The sequence below is a fragment of the Corvus cornix genome, chromosome 4 (assembly GCF_000738735.6).
Source record: "Corvus cornix cornix isolate S_Up_H32 chromosome 4, ASM73873v5, whole genome shotgun sequence".
NCBI classification, from domain to species: Eukaryota; Metazoa; Chordata; class Aves; order Passeriformes; family Corvidae; genus Corvus; species Corvus cornix.
Genome location: NC_046334.1, coordinates 25,124,274 through 25,143,624, shown reverse-complemented (window position 1 = coordinate 25,143,624; position 19,351 = coordinate 25,124,274). Strand labels below are relative to the sequence as shown.

The following is a 19,351-nucleotide window of genomic DNA, read 5'->3' as shown; positions in this document are numbered from 1 at the left end:
CAGGATGAACATCTCTCAAAGCGTCTGCCTTCCTCCACAAAGGAAGGGACCCAGATCACTAGGGGTGGATGGATCCCACCTGAAACCTTTAGTGTTTATTTAACCTCTGAAGCCCAGGAGGACAAGAAGGAGACATAATGGCAGCTTCTCACTAAAGGAGCACAAATGTTCAGCATCCACACAGGCAGGCTTCCACTGAGGCTAAGGAACAAAAATATAATGTGCAAGTGGGAACCCATTTTTGAAAAGTACAGACGCTTCCTCACACATGACTGTAAAGATGTCTTTGCTCTTCAGCCACCTTTCTGAAAAGGTTGGACAGTGGCTGTATTTGAGAAGCACTGAAAAAACACTAAAAGTGAGCTGCTTTGCCAGTATTTGATGATCTTGTTAAATGGAATGCAACATGTCAGTGAGATTAGAGGTAAGGAAGTTTGCTCACACTTGCTTCTAGAAGCACAGAAATATTAAACAGTGTAAATACTTGTGTAATTTTATGCCATAAGGTATAAAGGGAAATACAATGTGGTCTTCTGCAATTGTGTGACCGATATAACTGGTATTCCCTGCAGCCAGCTTTTTCCTAAATGATCCTTACCACACACTGTCAGCAAGCGGATTTAAACCCCTTATCCGTAGAAGAATCCTTGCTTGGCATATGTGCTAAAAAACATTCAGGTCGCTCCTCATCTTGCTTGTTCTGGTTAGAGTCATAACCTTTTAGTGGTTGGTAGAAAATAACAGCCTGTTTTGGGAGTTGCATTTTGATGAGTTATCATGGAATTGTCTTATTTTGAAATGACAAGAATGCATGGTGAGCTATCTAGGATTCATCAATGGGATGGAAGGTCTATGTCCATATTTATAAAATCAAAGCTTAGGAGATCCTTAAAAGCCAGCCCTAAAATGCATGCACTCTTTATCAAAGTGTACTCCATGTGTGTGTGGCAAAAGTGAGACCCCACACCACCCTTGGTTCTGTCTGAGAACTGACTCCCACTGCTGTTGTGCTCCCCTTGAAATGGAAATGAGAGTGTGAATGTTGAACTTGGTTAGACTTTCACAGTCCGTGTCATTGGAGCCAGAATTTCATTGTGAACATACTTCTAAATATTTTTACTTCTTTAGCACTCCTAAACAAAGTAAATAATTCAAATTAAAAATTTTTATCTCAAGTCAAGGTTTGAGCTGCCAAAGACATAGACATAGACAAAGTTCATATCAAAAGGGTTTTTAAATCAATATTTCTTTGTCAGTTAAAAATAAGATCCAAAAAGTCTTGTTGATAATTAATCACTGTTTATTGTTTCTAATCTGCAAATGTGTCCAGTTGCCTTCAAATTCACGGGGTAAAGGTACATCATACATACATGTATAAAAAATCTTTTCAACTTGTAGTCATAACACATGTTAAAGGCCTGTCTTTCTACAGGGTTTCTATGGGCCTGATTTTCATTCTAACAGTTTTGAGGGAATAGTCAGAGGCTTTAAATGGCAGCCAGACTACACCATTTTCGATCTCGTAGGGGACATTGTACCTGGGGTCGTAGTGGCCCCCCAGGTAGTAAATGCCATTGAGGTTGGCGGCCTGGCAGCTGTTGTACCACCAGCCGCCCCCGTACATCTCCGCACAGTTCTCCTCCCAATGGTCCTGGTCCCAGTCAAAGGTGCTGAACTTCATCTGGGCGTGGGACGTGTACTCGGTGCCCTCTTCCACCCAGCCAGTGATCAGGGCATCCCCGGCGGTGCCCTCGTAGGAGGACACGGCCAGGGCGTACCCTTCAGCTTCAGACCCTACCTGTATGAGATACTCTGCAAACACAGCATTTCCATCCCAGTCCTCTAACTCAACCCGAAGGAGAGTATCATTCTGAGTCAGCAAGTGTATGTTCTCATTGCCCAGCCAAAACTCTCCTCGCCCTCTGCCATCCACGCTGCCGAAACCTTTCTTGTAGTCTTGCCAGGTCCGGTTAAAATTCACTGATCCATCCATTCTCTGTTGGATCAATAGCCATCCTCCCAAAGTGGTCTCTTGGTCGCAATAAACTGACAAAACCTTATTGGATCCCGCTGGCTTGATTTTGTAAATGCCACTTTTGGCACCAGAAGTGTGTTTCTGGCGGATATCATCACAGTCTAAAAAAAAAAGTTGATCTGGTTTGACAGAAGTTACCAGCAAAGTTTAATAAAAGGTTCAGAGGAATCCAAACACCAATAGCTCAGGAAAATCATTAAACATATCTTGGACTATGCTAGGTATAGTGACAGGCAACATTAAAAAGAATTCAGGAAAGAAAACTTTACACTTCTTAAATCGTGAATTGTCTATGTAATACCCGAGTATTAATGAAATATTTTCCCTTTTGTTTCCGAGGTGGTAACGACAGACACAGTGCTTGCACTTTATCATCACACTGTAGTACTACAGTATCTAAAATCATTGTGTCAGTTTGGTTATGGATGGAGTTCGGCTCCATTACCTCAATAACTACCTTTCCCAGTGCTGGGTGTCCTTCGCCTCCCTCCTGACGGTCTGATGCTGCGTGCCTGAAAGTCTGGGGTATCCTCTGCACTCTGATCATGTTCCAACCCACCTAGCTGCTCATTTATTTCACGGGTCTTTAGTGATTTGGTTTCAAAAGTGGAGCCTCCCTTGTTGAAACTAGAAGAGCTGGTCACTACAGTCTTGGAGCGACTTGCACTGCCAGATGGGAATCCAGATGGCTGAAGGTGAAGTCCTCCAAAGTCATCTTCCTCCTCCTCTCCTAAGTCTGCAAATCTGTCTTTTCCCCCGTAAGTCCCTGAATGACTGGATGCTGCTGTACCTGTGTAGCTACTGCCTGTGCTGGTTGTGTGTCTGCTGGTTGAGAAGCTGCTAGATCCACTAACGTGCTTAGTAGCAGTGGATGGGGAGTCAGGGGTAAAAAATGACTCTAGCTCAGGGAATACAGTCTCTAGCTTGTGCAAGGCATCTGAACCACTAAAATGGTATGTGCTCCCTTCCCCTCCAACATTTCCAGCTAAATAGGAGCAGTCTGAGCCATCAGAAGAAACTGTTTTCTCAACTACTTCTTCTCTAGGGCCATCAGGCCCAGAGACAATTTTTTTGGTGGTAGTTTTGGTGCATCTACGAACAGTGGAGGAGGTTTTGTCTCCCAGACCAAGGGTTTCTCTCCCATGAGTAGGAATAACTAATTTGCTGGCGTGTGAAGGTCCATCCCCCCTTGATTCTGCCATGTGATACGAGCTGTCGCCTCGGGAGGGTTTTGCATCTGTTTCTGGTCTTTCTAATACCACTTCCATCTGCTTGATATTATTAATTATGTTCAGAGCTTGCATTTCTGGCAGAGGCTTGTGCTTAAAATGATCAGGAACATTAGAGTCCTTAAGTGGCCTCATTTTCAGTGTACTCAAGGTGGTTGCTTGAAGCTCTGGGTGCAAGTTGATGGAGTTGGCTTGGGCAAGCTGCTTCTGGATGTTGTCGTAGCTTTCTTTGTCCACCTTGTAATCAAAACTTCTAGCACAGGTTCCTTTGCAAGCTCGTATCTTAATATCAATGTCCACCTACATAACCAGAGAGAAGTAATTTGGTTAGGGAACTTTCCTGACTTTCTCAAACAAGGATATCTTATACTGAACAGGGGAAAGATGAGAACTGCCCTAGTACCTCCCACCCACAGCTGAGGTTTTCCAATTTTTGGTTTTGATATCATCATAGGTTTATTTCCATTGTAAATACAACATGTGCAATAGCACAGTGCACATGAGTTCCATTGAAAAGAATATTGTAGGAGGTTCCCAACCTCTGCTCCCTTTATTTTTGGGGTGTAGGGGTGTCTTCCTGGTTTTGGAAGGAGTGCTGCAGAGTTGGACATGCTCCGTGGGGACTAGGGCAGAAATGGGCCTTCCAAAGAGAGGGGAAGACACTAAACCTGTCCCAGAGTCTGTCACGGCCCTGCTGTGAGGTCCAACATCTTGGGGTTACCATTGCTTTCTCAAATGATCCAGATGGTGGATTTCTGATCTGGGAATCAAAATGAGCCTCTGAGCAAAACCACTGTACCAGGACTTTTCCTTGCATTACTATCAGAAGAACTGGCTGCAACCTGGAAACACGGGTTTTAATGCCAACCCTGGCAGCAGTGGCAGCACTGGGGATAGACAGAGTGCATCTCCCTTCTAACTGCTCAGCAACTCCTTACAGGAGGGGAAACACCTCCTACAGAAGCAGTTACCAGCAGATGGAGCATCCTTGCTGCCTGTCTGAGAGCAGAGGCAGCAGATGGGACTAGGAACTCACAGAATTCATGCTGGTTCCTAGAGAGCAGAAGTAGAAAACCAGGATGGACAGAAAGCAACTCCTTTGGGGATTTGTCTCAGCAAGTCAGATCTTTTGAGAATTGTACCATGTTTCCTCCCAGCTGGAGCACTGCTCACCATAACAGATACATCCCCTTTCTGTAGCTAAGCCCTGGAAAGAATGGGAAGTGCTTAGCAGAGACCTACCTCTAAGCGCTTCATCTCCACCACTTGTTCCTGGATGCTGCTCTGCAGAGCTTTAATTCTGTTTACTTGAGTGACGACTCTCTGCTTTAATGTCACAATTCTCCGTCTCAGTTCTCCTGACAGGCGACCATACGTCTCATCAAGCTCTGAAACAGAAATGCCTCACAGTCAGCTATGCACATCTGCTTTTCTTTCTTTTTAAAATCTGTATCATATTTTAAAATATGTGATTAAACACATAATTGAGAACATATTTCTCATAGTACTGAGCAGATTAAAATTACATTAATTTTTACTAACTAGTTAAGAGTCTATTATTATGACTGTTCTGTTTCTTGATAATAATGTCCAGTGCAGCCCGTATTTTGACTACATACGGCTTATTCACAAAAAAGTAATAATTCAGTAATGGATAATAAAACTGGGTGCAAGACACTCACGCTGAGCACTGTCCAGGTTTGGTTTTAGTACATTCACAGTTTCCACAATTATCTGATTGGACTTCTTATAGTTGTTTTGATTATCTGAGAGCAGCTTCTTGATTTTTTCTATTCTTTGACTAAAATCCTGGTCCTTTTCATCAATCAGTCCTTGCATTCTGCATCCTGATGGACATTTGCTACCCTAGAATGTAAAGAGGGAAAAAATTGTGCTAAAATCCTCAAGAGTAAACATCTTGTATAATGGAATCAATGAAGCACATCCTCAGAAACCTGCCATAACTGTGGGATAAGGAACAAGTAAACCTTTAATTTTCCCTCTCCTCTGTTCTTCATGGGTGAGATTTTATATACATATATATATTTCCTAAAGGTCTGCTGTTAGAAGTCTGTCATCCAGTTTGAGCAAGGATGTTAGAGGCCAGCGTTTTTAAGCAAAGTTTTCCTCAGAAAAGCTTAATGTTCTTACAGACTTAAGCTCTTTGCCAAGAAGTCATCAAATAAATGTAGCATAGCAATGTACTGAGATGCAAGAGGCAAGACTGACACAAATTAACAGTTTATATACAAAGATATCTAGTCAACTATTATGAAACTTTTGCCGAGCATCTTGTAATCTGACTTCCTGAAAATTAACTAGTGAGCGTATGTGATTCCTAGCTACTTCTTTTCTTTTTCTCACAACTTTCATTCTGGTTCCTTTCTTTTATGGCCTCCAAAAGTGGCAATATCAAAATTCTGAAAAGAAACACTTCTTATGTTTTTCTAGGATTAACCTTTGTTTCTTTAATCCCTCTTTTCCAGACTTAGTTTCTCTTCTCATTCTGCACCGCTGCAAACTTCTCCCTCTTTCTTTTGTCTTCATTTTTTCCTTTCTTCCTTTCTTTCTTTCTCTCCCACAGGAGATCTCCCCAGGCTGCCCCGACCTGAAGTGTTATCTCGGCCCTAACGCTGAATCCCATGCTGGTCTGTGGCACCTGTTGGAGTGATCCAGCGGCTGATGCAGCTGAGGCCCATGGGTGCCCTGCAGATGGCCCCCCTTTCACCCCAGTGTTAATCGCTCACCCAGTCGTCATCCGCACAGATGGGCCAGCTCTTCTCAGACTGGCAGCTGGACGGGGACTTGTGCTCCACAATCCTGGGACCACGCACTCCTGCACCCACCTGTTCAAAGCCGCTCCCTTCGTCTTGTGCCTGCCAGGAGGAAAAAGGGGAAAAGCAAAACCAAGATTAAGTGAACAGCTGCCAAGGGAGCAGACACTTAGTGCCGATGTCCTCAAACACTCAGCTGACAGGAGGCAATCACAGCCATCTGGTAAGCATCACACCCAACAGTGCAAGGATTTTATTCCAGCATTTCTTGTGAGATACGATTTTGTTTGTTTTGTCACAATAAAGCTTTAAATCTTTTAAAATTAATGCTTCTATGTCAAGAGCTAATGATGCTCAGGATATGTTATGATCGTATCATTCCACAGAAGTATTTTGTCCTGTGTGTAAATAAAAAATTAACTTGAAATTAGATTTATACTGGTTAAATTAAAGGAAATCGTAATAAAATCCTATGTTCCATTTCCATTTGCTGCAATACTCTAAAATTCTTATTGTCACTTTACCACCTTCAATCTACACAAAAGTGACTTACAGATATATAAGAAGAGTTTTCCCTTTAGTGTTTCTGATTTTAATCACAGTTGCTAACTGTAAGCTTGTAGCACCGTTTTGCCTGACAAAAAGAGCAAGAAAGCTACTAACACAATTAAAATAACTATTTCAGTGCTGGATGCATTTCACTGTGGTAATGGAAAGAAGAGAAATAAATATGCTGAGGTTTTCTTCAAACCTGAGAAAAAAAGTGATATATACAAGCTAATTCCAGGCCAAAACATGATAAGGATTCCTACAGTGTTATCACTTAGTAAAAACCATATTTTTTTTTTCTTTCTTTCATTAAGAAAGTTGTGCTTTAGGGCTTAAGATATAATTAGGTCTGACTGAAATCCTCTGTGCACCTTTCGTGCTTTTCAAACATTATAATTAATGCTTGAAAATATTAATGACCACTTCTTAATATGTTTGATGATTAATTCTGAAGCTGAGAAAGGGATCCTAATTCTAGCCTCCAGGGTCAGAACCACTCTAGGGAACTGGACTGTCTTTATAAAAATCAGCAGATTCAAATTCAGTAGTTTGATTAATTAATGATTTGATCTGGCCCAAGTGCCTCCTAAAAGCAGCACATATATCCAGAAATGCCCTTTAGACATTGACAACTCCAATACGACTGCTTCTGAGAGAAATGTAAAGAATCTAACATAAGGTTATGGACTGAGTCCTCAATGAGAAAAAAAAGAAAGGTTATATTAACACAGTTGAAAATCAAGTTTATCTCCTTCCTTATGAAAAATTTGATTCTTACTTAGTTGTAGTTTAAGCTGATGTTGCTGCCACAAGAACCCTTGTTTTTAAATGTATCTTTCATAATAAAGGTTATTGTGTGTCATTTGTAGGTAGAAAATCCTGCTGAAATGCTGTCCAAAGGAAAATAGAATTCATCCTAATAAATATGTAAATTCCTGAATGGCTGGAGCCACTAGCATGCAGCAAGTTACGTTTAAGACTGAGAGAATCACCTATGAATGTTTGAATTCATGGTAATGGATATGCTTTGCTGCTCTTGAAGCCAGGCAGATTCAGCAAAACCAAGTTAAGCAAAATTATAGAGAGCTGGATACTCAAGAATACTGATGAAACTTCATCAGTGAAGTGGTTACACTAAGATGCTGCATATATGTGTGCATTGAATTTTACAAGCTAGGTGACAGACAAAATTTATCTAGCTCATGAATGAACATTAAATAAATGCTTACTATTCAAAACAGAAAGATACAAAAAGAATCAAACTCATACCCAGGCTATGCTGAGGCATAGGAACACACAGAGGATCCTCACAGGTATCATCTTCAGGAGAAGAGCAAGAACTCTGACTGAAAGGATGCTCTTTGCCAGTCTTTTTGGTGCAATTTAAACCTGGATGCAAACCTGAGATTAATCATTATGCTCTCCTCTGTTTGTAGAAAAAACATGCCAAATGCCCCCCTCCCCCTTTGGTGATTACTTAAGGCCTCTTGCGCAAGTTTCTGGTGTTATTTGCTCCAGATAAGTTTCTACAACACCAACATGCAGGAAACATCAAGAATTCCAGGAAAAAAATTGTCTAAAACTGTTTCTTGTAACTGGACATTCAGCAAAGATGTATGTCAGCACTGGTAGGATCCAGCAGTGCTTACCTGCCAGAAAACACACACTCAATGGGATGGGCATTTAGCTGCATAATCAAAGAGCTGATATTTGAAAAAGGGGGTCATTGCTTTGCCCTTTCTGTGTGACTGTGTTCTGCTGCTGTGAAATACACTGGACGTTCCAAAATAAGTGCTAGTCTAAGAAAGATTGATACAGTCTACCTGTGACCATGTGGCCATCAACCAGAATTAATTCCTGAGGAGGGCAGAGCCCAGTTTGCATCAGTTTATACAACTGGATCTTACTGGTATTTGTGTAATACATGATGTGTTTAACACCATACTGTCTCTTACACAAATGGTATATTATACTTTTTCCCAAGTCAGATTTGTTTAAAATATGAATTTATGAAGAGCACAGCAGAGTACTTGAAAATGTCCCAGAACAGGCTTTATGCATAATTAAATCTGCCTAAGGAGTCTTTTTTCCTTGATTGGTTCTATATTGGGCATAGTCTGTGTATGGCAACTTATGATAATGTCCTGGTGCTGTGAGCTCTGTAACAAGCCTTACTATTACTGAGGAGGGCATACGTGGCTGTCAGCCACTTGAAAGATGCTGCCCATCTCAAAGGCTTCCACTGCAGTGAGCAGGAATGAGAAAAAAACTTTGCTAGAGTAAATGTGGGTATAGTCAGTTGAAAAAACTACAACTCTCTTGGCATTTTAAAACTGAATGACATTCACAAGACTCTCCATCATCTACAGAGTGCATATTCTGCTTTAGAGGGACAGGTTTAAGCTTAGCTAGGACACTGTAAAACACATTAAACTCAAAAGAGCCGATTTTAGCTTTGGATGCATTTCAACCGCCTCACAGGTTTTGTCTTGACTTCCTTTCCTCGGCTTTTCCTCATGTTTTTTGTCTTCAGGAGGCTTGCACCCTCTCCACCTGAAGCTCACTGAAGTTGAACTGGACCCTTTGTTTCCTCCCATTTCTGGCCTTGAATTTCATGCTTCTCTTGTCTAGGAAAACCCTCTTGAACCTAACTTAACTCATACTAACATCACTAATAGCAAGTCATATCCTCAGGTAGCAGAAGGGCTCAGTACAATGGTATTACATTGATTAACACCTACACCTCCAGGATCGAGCTTTGCATGACAAAGGGTTTCTGTTATATTTAATGCTTAATCTTATTTTACGTGTGTGCATTCTGAAACAAGATGCTTTGTTTAATTAAATTTCCTGCAAGAGCTTTGTAGATGTCTTCTGTTGAACCTCCTGCAACAAACTTCTAATTTCAGCAACAAGAGAGCCCAACTAACTTCATCAACAAATGTCCAAACACATCACATATTGTCTTTGCTCAGTTTGAAGGTCAGGCAGCCATGGAAGTATTGTTTGGTTGATAAAGGCACATAAGGCAGCTCCTGGACTCAAAGCAGATAATCAACCAGATAATAATATACCAACATCTGCTAACTTCAGAGGATTAGTGGTGCTTCCCTACTACAAGTCCTACACAGTTTTTTTCTCTCTGTTGCAGCAGTTCTGTAAAAGAACTATAAAACCCCTGGAGGGCAATTAAATGCCTAAAGGAGGGAAGCAACACAATAGGAGGAAATCTTGCAGGATTAGGATTAATTATTTCACAGAACAGAGTAAAATGGGCTTCATCAAAAATATACCGTGGTCCGTGAAGAATGTCCCACTCAAACTCAAAAAAGCTAAATTTTTGCCTCTAAAATAAAAACAAAAGTCTGATCACACAATCTTGTGATCTTCATGCTCAGGAACACAAGAATTGCAGGTGCAACTTTGTGGGTTCTCCTTGTGCATACCCTCATGGACCCTGCTTTACCACAGGATCACATGTGATATTTCTTCCACTGAACCCCTTCTGCCTCACACTGAGCATGGGGATGGTGCTCCACAGGCAAGTATTTGCCCAGAACTGTACACTCTTTTCATTGTAGGATGATGCTCTGCAGACTGCTCAAAGCTTCAAGGATTTTCCTATGGTACATTGCAAACATTCATTCCCCGGCCATGACTTTCCCCTTTTCACAGTTGCAGAAACCAGGTGAGAAGGTTAAGTCAAAAAGTAGTTATTAATTTTTGGGATCCGTTTTGATAGTCTGAAGTCTTCAGAGCACACCCCATGTGCAGATCCCACTGCTGGCAGCTGCCTCTCTGTGCCTGCACCGCAGCTCAGGGGGAACAGCTAGCAGCCAGCTCTAAGACACGTGAGTGTCTCGCTTCTGGCCCCACAGGAGCTGGGTGATCAGGGCAGGAATAGCACCTAATTCTGCAGGGTATCAGCTGTAAGTAAGAGACCACTGTGCCCCACCCTGTCTTGCTAACTATATGCATTAAAATCATGCAACAACTAAAGCATCCTTCATAATTCAGGTGTGAAATGTCACTTTGGTTCTAACTTTTCCCAGTTTGTAGGAGCTTGATTTTGTGATCATCAATAATACCTTAATATTATATTTGTAATTTAAAAGGCCTTAAAAATCAATAGTAGTAAGAGCACAAAAAGCAAAAGAATTTCTGCCTTTTCAACCATGCTGACAGAGGATGTGACAATTTGCTAGGTGGTGTTCCAGGCACTGGTCACCAGGCTAACAGGGGACACAGCAAGTAGCATGTTCCAGACCTCCTCTGACCCTGAGGGATGGCACAGCTCTCTGGTGACACTCAAACACAGTGAACTTAACTCTGGTCCAAGTAAAACTCAGCCACCAAGGCTAGAGGGACTGGAAAAAAGTTGGTATCTGATCATAAACATTAGGTAAGCTAAGAGGGGTTTCCTCTTAGCTTACTGCGAAGGGAACTGCTGGGGGAAGCTGGGGTGAAGGAGGAGCTTCTCAGGCTTTACAGTTAAGGGCTGAATCCGTGCCTGACCTTCAGCCTGTACCTCTGCTTTCATGCTGCAATCATTCAGTCACTTCTGCCGGTGTTTGCTTGAAAGGCTGGAAGCCAAGAGCTAGATAAACTTTGGATTTTACTTTAATTCAGGGTCAAAGGACAGAAGTGCAGTTCACTACTTCATCTGCCCTGCTCTTGGCTGAATGCCACAGTAATAGTCGGGGAGTCTGGGTTTTAGCTGTGGTTTGTGTGCCCTAGATGTGAGCCTCACCTTGTTTGCCCAGCACTGTCTGTGTCCCCTGCCCTACCACCAGCTTCCAAGTGGTGCCTTCTGCTCCTCTTACCTGCTCATTCATGACCCTTCTCTGGATGCTTTGTCTTAGACTCCATTCTCCTTCAGACTCAGCTCTCATGTTCACTTTCTCTTCGTATGTTCCTCAGACTACCTAACTCTTTTGGAGTCATTACTAGTCAATCCCAGCACTTTGTCCCACATTTTCCCCATGCCATGTCCCAGAACTGAGGAAACCAGAAGTCCTCCAGTCTGTCCACTTTATTTGATTCTTTCTACCTCTATCTCTTCCTCATTCACTTTTTTTTTTTTTTTTTTTTTTTTGCCTTTGGGGTGAGATTCCTCTGTTTTGTGCTACAGTGGTCTTTGGAAGAGTCACTGCAAGCTCAAGGTGTGAAAGAAAGGCCACCAAATCCTTTAATAAACTTCTATAAACTGACAGGTACAGACTTTTCTAAATACAGGTAACTTTTACTATAGGCTGTGGTCTGACAGTCACGTATGATAAAAAATTATTTAGAAAAGAGAAATATACTGAGCTCTCAGTATACAAAATAGGGGCATTAAATTCAATTGCAATGTACTTGCTTGCCAAAATTAATACTGAGAGTATTATTCTATTTTTAAGAGTTAGAAGAAATAGGAGGTCTTTTCAGGCCTCTTTCTGGTAGACAGGGGATTGGACACCATAGGAAGGAGCTTCCAGAGGCATGAGTCTTGCCAGATCTCTTTCAGGGCCCAGAGAACACAACTGTGGGCTGGGATGCTGCAGACTCTCTGATTAACTCTGGCATAGGACTTCATTTAAAGATCAGGCTTCTTGGATTTACTGACTCTGACCCTTCTGACCACTGCAGCAAATGCTCCTCTCCAGAGATTTAAATAATTTGTGAAAACTTGAAGACACCAATCAGCAAACCAACTGGAAGAATAAGCTGATTTTAGTTATGGTGAGCAATCCATAAAATACTAGCTCATATCCATGAAACGTGTGTAATTACAGATTACAATTGTAATTGTAATTGTAAATTGCAGCCAAAATCTAAACCAGGAGAGGCAATAACAATTCTGACCTAGCAGAGTATGAATACAGGTATCAAAGTGACAGAGGTGAAAGGAATATATTTTTTAAACCATGTTGCAAATATATAAATAATATCAACTTAAAGTAATATCATAGGTGGTATAAACTGAACACAGGAAGTGGAAGGGACTCAACCAATGCTACTCAAGTGGCTGTTTGCAGAACAGGGAGGAGAGCGGGCTTGCCAATCCTTCCCTTGCATCCTTCTCTCCAGCCTCTCGACACATACTGCTTCAGCTACATGGAGCCATGGGAGAGGTCTTGCAGCACAAAATGTTCGGGAAAACTGCTTTGCTTGGTGAGAAATTGAGTGTCAAGGCTGGCAGTGAGCTGTGCAGCATGGCTGGTTGCACGGGTGCAACAGTTTTGTGAATACACCAGTTCGGTGGTGTGGAGGGGCCATCCCTCGTCTCAAGCTGTTGTTAACCCCACCTGACCCTAGTGAATGATGCCTTCTTCTCACCTACTCCTGAGAAATCTGCCTTCCTCTTAGATTTTGGCCCAAGAGTAAAAATTCAACTACATGAAAATCTTAATAAAAATGAGGTGTAGGCAGTTTATCATGCTGTGGAGACTCAGATCCAGGGAAGATGCTCAGCACCAGCCTCACCAGACATCTGGGCATCAAAACTGGAAAACTGTTGAGGCAGCATGAACTGCCTGTAAGGTCTCTTTTATCAGTGCAATGTCCTTCTGTCTCTATGATAGAGCACTTGAATGTGCTATTTAGAAATACCAGGCAAACTTCTGTTCTTCCATAAGTAGCTAAAAATAAAGACCAGGATACACTTCCTATTTCACTTCTTAATGCATCAACTTGAAATAGTGATAGTTTCTAGCTCTGAGTGTATTTCTTTTGTTGAATGATTTATCCACAAACCTAATTTGGTTTGCTGATACACCCCTCAAATGCACTAATCAGATTTTGAGCAGGTACTTTCAGACGGCATCGCAAACTCTTTGCTGGTCATGATCTGTGCTGTGAATTTGCTTATGTGGATCACATGGCAAATTATTACCAGATCCAGAGAAAGAAAAAGCAAGTAAAATGCAATCAATTTCTGCTGCAAATATTAACATTTTTTGGTTGCATGGCACTGAATATATTAGAGTAATTTTTAAATATTTATGAAAAAAAAGAGGGGTATGTGGGAATAATGGCTGTACAGTGTACTGTGATGTGTCATATAGCAAATGAAACTTATTCTGAGTAAAATTTGAGAAACTAATTAATATGCATGATCTGGAGTAAAATACCTGTTCTTGGTCATTGACACTACCTAGCACATCCCAATAGAAAATATATTCATTACTTTGTGGTAAGCTAAGTTAAATAGTCTTCAGCAGTAAAATAGGCCACTTTCAAGTTGCCATGTACTTTGATCTATGTCACCAAACAACTTTATTAGAAAACTTGAAAACCTATGGAAACAAGTCACATTTATGGGGAAATAGGTCCAACACATGCCTTTAAACAAAGAGCAGAAACTACTGGTGTGAAATTCAGGAATGACTGAATCAAGTATGTTTGATCCAACCATCAAAAGTTTTCTTTGTCTTGTTTGGCCATCTGTAGAGCACAGGTAATAAGCTCAGACTTTTTCTGTAATAATCAAAAATTTATTGAGAACAGATACAGAAAAAATAACCATCCACAGAGATAAGCACTGCTTAGGGAAGACGTTTGGGCATCTCACAATGTTGTTTTACAGTCAAAACTGCACTGTGTAATGTTTGGTAAGTTCAGTGTCTAAGACAGAAAAGATTTGCTTTTCCTGTTCAGGCTGGTCTTTGTCAAATCGTCCTTTACACGTCTCCAACCTAAAACAGAAAGAAATGAGTATTTTAATGTTCTTCTAATGGAAGAAGCCTATGATGACATGTTGATAGTGGTATTCATACATAGTTGTATTAGTTGGGAATTAAAAATGTAGCATTTAAAATACACAAAGGCAAGGGATTATTTCGGATCATGACACTATCCATTTATCCATCCATTAAAAGAAACAGTAAAGCAGAAGGTATACTAAAATCAAAGTAGAAATACTTCTGTGTCAAAATGGTAAACAAAGCCAACTTCTCTAAGATGCAATGGGCTTAACTTCAGCTGTCCATGCTCAGTGTTTGAAATGATTACAATATTCTGTGTTCATTTTAAATATCTCCTCGGCCCTGTGGTCGAACCTGTTTGACATTGCCTAAGTTGTGCTGCTGTCCATCTACTGACAGTCTGTTGAATGGGATGATTTTCATTGCAGTTTTCTTCATGGAGTACCACCGGTCACGCCAGGTTGCCCAGATAATGCCATTGTCAAATCCCGATGGACCAGCATCTTCTGATGTGTACACACCACCTAAAAAACATCAGTTGGAGCAAAACAGTTGGTTGCTTTCTAAAATAGTTACTGTGCCCATACATTTTTCTGGTCCTGACACCTCCATGGCATCCCTGGGTGTGCTAACAGACCCTGTTCAATGCCTTTCTCCCCATTTTGCTTCTCTCAGGATTGATTCTCCCACTTTGGAATGGAGAGCAGTCATAAATTCCTACTACTGGTGTTAACAATTATTGCAAAGAATGGGCTATGCCAGCTTTGGAAAATCCAGAAGGCAAAGTGTACTCCACAAACGTGACTCGTTTTCCTTTGTCACCGAAATGTGGTGTCCTGGATTATAAGCACTTAGAAGACACTTTACCTATATAATATTTCCCATTGAGGTGGCCAGCATGACATCTATTCATCCACCATCCAGACCCATCTTGCTCAGCACAGTTGCCTTCATAGTTATCATTGTCATTATCATGGGTACTGAACCGCATGCCATTGTGGTAGGTGTAGGATTTATCACTTTTGTCATCTCCAAAATCATATCCATCCAAGGCATCCCCGGCTTCACCACCGATGAAGTAGGCGTAAGTCAGTCGATACTTGTCTTCTTCACTTCCCACTCTGAATACAGCATAGTCAGCAGTGCTGTGAACAAAGGGCAAAAATGCTGAGTGTGAGCATGCTGCATTCCCAGCACATGCACAAATGAAAAATACATCAGTGTTAAAACTGCAGAAAAGGCATTTATTGCATCCTAGCATTTTAAAAGGAATTGTTTTCATGTGACTGTGGGGCTCAGTTCAGTGGCACACATCCAATCAACTTTTGTGCTCCAGTATCAGACATGTTTTCTGACTACTAGCCTTCAGTGATGTATGAAATATCTACATTACCAGTACACACACACACACACACACATATATATATTTATACATATATATAATCTCCCAGGTTCACAATAGAAATTAAAAAAAAGAACAGAATAGTTCAGTTGGAAGGGACTTAAAATGATCATGTGGTCCATAAGATATGTAAGACAAAGAAAATTGAAGAGAAGAAACAAATTCTTTCAGCCTAATAAATGAGTGCTGACAGCATGTGGCCTTCTGACAGGCACGTGTACCTGGCAACAAATCACACCCAGTGACTGCTGTCACAGATACAAGCTCAGGAGACAAAGCAGTTCCATGCACACATTAGTTGGTCTGAGAGTTCATAATTTTTTAGGAGCAAACTTTTATCAGTACAAACTGATGCAGCAGTGGGAGCAGTAGGTTTTAAGCTGTCATTTTCAGAAGCATCATGAACAAATACCTTTTTTTGCCACTCCAGTCCTCCAGCTCTATTCGTAAGGTGTATGGCAGAGTGGACTGTGTAGTTATTAAATGCATCTTTTCATTGCCCAGCCAGAACTCAGTGGTGTCATCTGGAGACAGATGTCCAAATCCTTCCTTGTACTGAACCCAATTTTTACTGAAGTCTTCGCTCCCATCCAGTCTCTGGGGAAAAAAACCAAGAACACCAGAAGCAAAAATAAAAATCTCAGTCAAAAGGATATGTATAGGATGTAGGTAAATAAAAACAGTGCCCATGCAGTAAGTTGGTTTATAGAATTAATACATAAGTGGCATACCCTCTGTAGTACTGTCCAGCCGTTGCCATAGGAGTCAATCTCACAGTAGACCAGGAATGACTGCTTGGCTCTTTGAGGCTTGATAAAGTATAGACCACTTTTCCTTGCACCTTTATTTGCAATGTCTTGACAATCTGAAGTAAAGATATTCAAAAGATCATTTTCAATCTAGCTACAATTCTATCCTCACATTTATTTATATAGTAACTTTCTTAGTGCAAGAAATGAAACGAATCTAAATACCGTTCTTGCAAAGTTAGCTGCTTAGTCCACATACTTCAATGTCATTGCCATAAAAAGTCCTACCGAGGGTCACAGGACTTGTGTAAGATGAAGATGAATTTAGTTTCATGTAGAGTTTAAGCAGTGTAAAACACAGTCATTGCATTGATTTCTACAGCAACAAAGAAAGACACTTTCAGACCTAATGGAATAATTTTTTTTTTCCCACATGGCTTAGTAGAAATGTGATAGTGAGTTATCTTCTGTTTGTCCCAGGTCTGTGGAAACTCTACTCATGTCCCTCATGTTTAGCGCACATTTTGGTATAATGTATATTGGCCAAAAAGGCCAAGCAAGAACTGTGTTCCACTTGAACACCTTGTCTGCAAAACATCTAACTTTTACTGACAGTATTTATAATTTGCAATTTTATATCTCTTTACAGAAGTCTATGACCCATAAGATTACAATAAATCATTGCTGTGATGCCAAGCAGCAGCACTTGTAGCTGAATTAACCCTCCACCACACAAGAATCATTTTGCACACCTCTTCCAGTTGTCTCCTGAATTTCAGCCCTGTCTTTGCACGGCTCCTGACAGAGTAATTCCAGCTGGGCAATCTTCTCTTTCAGCTCTGTGATCCTGTTGCTGTTCATTATATGTGTATCTGTCAACTGTCTGGACAGAGACACATAAAAATGGGTTGTTGTATCTGCCGTTTGTGAGTGTGTAATACACATTTATTTCCCTGGACACACGGCTCATGTATCTAACGTGCTGCTACATGCACCCCTGTAAAATGGGGTGCCTTTATTAGCACTGATATTTAAAGTTAAGGACAGGCAAAATAGGAAAGCACATGCTTAAGCTCATGCAAAACTTAACCACATGCAAAACTTGACTCTAATCAGCAAAACTCTAACCAGTAATTACTGTACGAGTATAACTCTATGGAAAATTTTACTTTGCTCTCCTGAAGTGATAAACTGTTCCTCTTCAGTTATGGATGTATTTGTAAAACATAACTGCTGCAAATAAACTGCTGTAAGTGTCAGAATGCCTAAATAATCTTTGGCAAACGTCACTGAAGTGCAGATCTTTCTACACTTGGGTCAAAAAACATATCCTTAAGATTTAGAGACATTAATGATGTTTTTCAATTTTATTTTCAATGTCATCTTATAAAAGACTACCACTGAGTTTATAGTTACTTATGATTTATAACTATGTAACTGAGCTAATTTTCATGGATATATGCAGCAAAATTGGCCAGAGTGAATGAGTGCACAAACATTCCACATACTCTGCTTGATAGCAAAAACACATGACCTCCAAAAGTCATGAAAAAGATTTTAGGGATAGCTGGCACAGCAGGAGAAACATAAATAAAAATATTGCCAGGCTTCATGACATTCTTATCTTGCACTTCTTGCACAATTAATGGTTTATCCAGGTGAGCAGAGAATTCAGTATCAGATCCTCATGATCCTTTTGTGTCTTGCTAGGCAGCTACTAATCGCAGTGTGGGCAGAACTGTCCACATGAGCACAAAAAACCTTTCTGAGAGAGCCTTTTTGGCACTTGATAAAAGAACAGAAAGAAAACAATTTGTATTGTCACTAATAAAAGAAGTGGAAGATACCTACTGGATAGTAGTTTCATGAGACAGTATAGTGTTTTCATATCTCATAATTTCTTCCATTATTTTCCTGGACTTTTGAGTAAAATCATCAATTGAATCTGTAAAACAGACAAAAGTACAAAATAATTGCAGTTAGGCAAATTTTAAAAAGAAAACTAGATAAATAATATTTTTCAGTTGTGTACTTATTTTTTATATGCTCACTTGGTAAAGTCTGCTTTTCTGAAGGATAGAGGCCTTGGATGTGTTGAATCAGATGTTCTGTTGTTACTGAGGAGTTAGAAATTCGCTGCAAAGTTCTCTCCATTTCCTGCAGGTCATTATCCACAGCAGGATGGTATTTATTAAGGAAATCTGCAATGCCACAAGTTGTTGGGCAGAAGCTACCCTAAGGAGTAAAGAGAAATAGTTGGCAATGTTTCAGGGGAAAAGAAAGCAGAGCGGAATATTTGGGCAGAGGAACTTTCAGACACTGCTGACACAAACGATAAGGGATAAAAAAGGGCAGGCATTTGCAGCAGACTTTTTTAGAGACAGTTTACTTTCACAGTAAGTGCACACATAGCAAGAAAACAGTGCACGCTACTATTGTAGCATCTGCTGGATATGTGCTTTCATCCACAGCACAGCCTCCCATACACCTTCATCAAGCATATACCGCTATCAATAAATAACAGGTTTAAACAAAGCACACCTAATAGGTACTGAAACCAATGATGAAGTTCAAGTGATAATGGTAGTTAATAATCAGCATAGGAAAGCTTTAGTTACATTCTTAAGATAAAAGGAAATTGCTCAGGTACTTACAAATCTGTCATCCAATATGCAGCAGTTTTCTCTGGTAGCAATATACTGAAGAGAAGAAAGGGGGCCATTTTTAGTGGATTTTTCTCCAACACCACTTTCTGTGCTAACACATTTCCTAAACATCCTTCACTTACCGCCACACTGGTAGAAAAGAGCAGGGAGAGGAGAGACCCCAGGGAAGCCCAGCTGCACAACCTCAGCCCCATCATGACTGTCCCACTGGGTTGTGCAGTCAGCAGCCGAGAATGTTCAACCTAGCACAGGGAGGCAGCAG

General features: G+C 40.7%; 2 protein-coding genes across 2 annotated transcripts; both read right to left on the bottom strand.

Annotated features, from left to right (window-relative positions):
• Positions 1–1,277: 1,277 nt before the first annotated feature.
• On the bottom strand, positions 1,278–7,963 carry FGA (fibrinogen alpha chain). Its single transcript, XM_010411825.4, has 6 exons — positions 7,857–7,963; positions 6,012–6,140; positions 4,947–5,130; positions 4,507–4,652; positions 2,493–3,564; positions 1,278–2,136 (listed from the first exon to the last, which is right to left on the bottom strand). The coding sequence occupies exons 1-6, from the start codon at positions 7,905–7,907 to the stop codon at positions 1,427–1,429; spliced, it is 2,292 nt and encodes a 763-aa protein (XP_010410127.1). The 5' UTR covers positions 7,908–7,963; the 3' UTR covers positions 1,278–1,426.
• A 6,077-nt stretch (positions 7,964–14,040) lies between these two features.
• On the bottom strand, positions 14,041–19,340 carry FGG (fibrinogen gamma chain). Its single transcript, XM_010411827.3, has 10 exons — positions 19,212–19,340; positions 19,078–19,122; positions 18,475–18,658; positions 18,275–18,368; positions 17,176–17,306; positions 16,406–16,539; positions 16,087–16,271; positions 15,140–15,417; positions 14,627–14,796; positions 14,041–14,263 (listed from the first exon to the last, which is right to left on the bottom strand). Exons 1-10 carry the CDS (start codon positions 19,284–19,286, stop codon positions 14,249–14,251), a joined length of 1,311 nt encoding a protein of 436 aa, XP_010410129.1. The 5' UTR covers positions 19,287–19,340; the 3' UTR covers positions 14,041–14,248.
• Positions 19,341–19,351: the final 11 nt, after the last annotated feature.